At 35.7% G+C, this 3215-nt stretch overlaps 1 protein-coding gene across 1 annotated transcript in view; it reads left to right on the plus strand.

Annotated features, from left to right (window-relative positions):
* Positions 1-3215, plus strand: part of SRP19 (signal recognition particle 19) — a 7019-nt gene that overhangs the window by 2761 nt on the left and 1043 nt on the right. The window contains exons 3-5 of the mRNA XM_035888458.1: positions 468-543; positions 1550-1621; positions 2439-2550. Of these exons, the coding sequence (XP_035744351.1) occupies positions 468-543; positions 1550-1621; positions 2439-2550 (260 nt within the window). The remainder of the gene's footprint in view (positions 1-467; positions 544-1549; positions 1622-2438; positions 2551-3215) is intronic.

Consider the following 3215-nt stretch of genomic DNA (forward strand, 5'->3'; position numbering starts at 1 on the left):
GAAAGCGTAACTGTAGCAAAAAAAACCTCCCTGCTTCTTGCTCCTATCAAGAACTTAGTCAGCAAGCAACTACAACCTTTTCAGGAAACTTTTAATTCTTTTCAGGGGAATGTGTATGTTTTCTTCTAGGTTTCAGGAGTTTAAGATGTGGGCCAAAACGTTATGTTTTAACCTTCTTTCCACCTCAAGATAAATAACACCATCCTTTGTACACGCCGTGCCCCAGAAAGTGGTGTCATGCAAGGAACGTTTCAGCCAAATGGTCTTGCAGTGTCCTGGATAACTCAAAATGGGTTTTTGCAGCATCTTACTAATTGGTCTAGGGAAAATAAAGGGTTGTTCTAAGCTGCTGTGGGAACTTCCGTGTTGTAGCCATAAGATTTTTTTTGTTGTTTTACTAGGAAAATACTGGTAAACAATTAAGGAGTTGATGTGATTTACTTAAACTCATTGTTTTCTCTTTTTAGGTTTATCTGCATTTATCCAGCATATTTGAATAACAAGAAGACAATAGCAGAAGGAAGAAGGATACCTATAGACAAGGTATGTGGATGGCAGGGAAATACAATGCTTTGGTTTGCTATGCAGTGGTGTGTAGAGGGTTGGAAAATAAAGCTGTTGATCTTTCCTATCCCCCATGGCAAGTAGCTCGATAATTGGAAGATGCAGTGTATTTGAAGATAACTTTGTGTCAACAGGTGAATTTGGTAGAAGAGCACTGGGTTTAAGTGTCTGCTTTCACGTGAGCAGCACCTTTGGCAAGCAGGTGAAGCACCAATGCACTTAACCTTCTACATAAGTAGTTTGCCAGATTTGAAAGTGATGCAGAAAAGAATACCTAGCTAATGATTGTTTGCTTTGTGACTGACTATATGTGCGTATATTCTGTGCCCTGTCACCTTTGCTGCTGCCAAAGGTAGAACTGCAATGCATCTGGCACATAGACTTGGTAGTTGTTGTTGATTTTAATCTGTCCAGAAATAGGTTTTGATCATCTCACTCCTTTATAGTATTAACAAGCAGTACTGGGAATATAAAGGGCTTTTCTCACTGTTTAGGGTTGGGTTTTTTTTCTGATAATAGTTAAAAATAAAATCTTTCTTGAGCATGCAAGTTACCAAAGATCTATATGTACGAGGAATATGCTGCCCTGTGCCTATAAGGTTTCTATTCTCCTTCAGTCGTTGCTGTAAGTTTGCTGTTGCTGATTCATGATTTTTGTTTTTTTGTAAATATAATAACTGTTTTTCAACTATTTTTCCTGAGTAATTCTTTTACTTGCTCATATCCTAATTAATTCTATTTATCTCCTCTGTTTTGTGTTTTATTGATGTCTGATCTCTTTTTTTTCTTTTTTTTTTTTTATGGTTTCTAGACCATAGGAGTGCTCACTGATGACTTCTACAGTAGATTGTCATTATTTGAAGTACCTTCTCTTTCCTCATCTGCTTTTTCTAGTTATAGAGTATAGGGTGGGAAACTGCTAACTATTACTGTACAGGCAGTTCATCACTGAAAAATAATTAACTGTAACACATTATTTCAACAGGCTGTTGAAAATCCCACATCTACGGAAATCCAAGATGTATGTGCAGCAGTAGGATTCAATGTGCTATTAGAGGTAATGAAAAAAAAAAAAAAAACAAAACCAACAAAACAAAAAAGCCCCCCCCCCCCACTTAGTATGTGTCTTTGTTCTTTCATTATATGTTTTCTTACAGACAGGATAAATTACAATTGAGAAGTTTTTGTTATTAGCCAAGATACTTGCTTGCTTTGAGTAATAACTGACCAAAATGATAAAGTAAATGTTGGAAAACTGTATGCAAGGCAAAAATAACCAGGATCTCTGAGACAATACCGTTTTTTAAGTTTATAAAAAGATCACTTTTTTTTAACTATCCTTCTGAGATGGCTATCCTAGATGCTTAAAAGTGTGTCAGAATAAAAGCTAATTAATTTTGCAAACTGTAGTTCTGCAAATTAAGCTTTTAAAAAAGCATCTTTTTAATGAAAGGGGATTACCTTTTGGAATGACAGTCCCATAGGAAATAGATTCTGATGCTTGAAATCTTCAGGGTCCTTTGGAGTTATATTTTAGCCAGAGAGTGTTAATTTTTTTATTGCAATACCTGCTTGTTCTTTAAATAGTTTAAGTTGGTTAGTTTTTTGCTAGAGAATGAGCCTGGGTTTCTCGAGAGATAAGTTTTTGCAATTCATTTTCTGAAGTAATTATTAATTTTAAATACAGTTGAATTTTCTATCACTTCTTTACTAAAGAATTCAGGTCCTCACTTAAGAGTGCGACTGGTATCTGCAAACCAGCACAATATCACTTTGCTTTTCAGAAAAAGTTGAATATACTTCCATTAGAATTGGAGTTTTGCAGAAAATTATTCCAGTACTTACTATAGTAAGTTTCTCCTTGTGTATGACAGAAAAATAAAATGTATCCTAGAGAGTGGAACAGAGACGTGCAGTACAGAGGTAGAGTACGAATCCAGCTTAAACAGGATGATGGCAGCCCATGTTTACCTCAGTTTCCAACACGTGAGTAGTGTACCTGGGTTAAGGCACTTTATCTGTTACTAAAACAGAAAGACGTTGTTTATTTTGTTATGTTACCATTATTGTTTAATTACTTATACTATTACAAATTTTACAACTTTACATTGAATCTGTTTGCCTGTATAAGTCAACCAAATCAAGCTGGTGTCTGAGCATTGAGCAGAGTTTGTAAAATGCTGTTGTCTTTAATCCTGCTGTTTCTTCAGCGCTTGAATTGGAGGGGGTTATGAAGAGTGTTGTGTGAGTGCTATGTTGAACAAAGCAGCCATTCAGCTTTGGCTTACTGTTTGTTGACAGTTAAAACAAGAAGTATTTTGGTATTAAAATGGCTAAATTCCACCTTTTTCTTAGGTTACATAGATCAGCTATGCATTGGTATGGGTCCCTGACTTCAGTTTTCTGCTGGCCATTGTCATAAATCAACAATGGAGCAGCTCCTGTTAACTAATTAACGAGAATAGTTCATCCTGAATGACAAATAGTTTAGTCTTTTGCATTTTTCCAGACAAGTAATCAGTGTGTAAAAGGGAAGCAAATATTTATCTGAAGAAGCATGTATCTTAAGGAAAGAGCAAGAAGAATACTGAACTGGAAGTAGTGTAAGAGTGCTGTTGGTCAGAAGGAGATGATTTAAAACCACATTCCTG

Source organism: Egretta garzetta, unplaced genomic scaffold, assembly GCF_000687185.1.
Source record: "Egretta garzetta isolate BGI_Z169 unplaced genomic scaffold, ASM68718v1 scaffold271, whole genome shotgun sequence".
NCBI classification, from domain to species: Eukaryota; Metazoa; Chordata; class Aves; order Pelecaniformes; family Ardeidae; genus Egretta; species Egretta garzetta.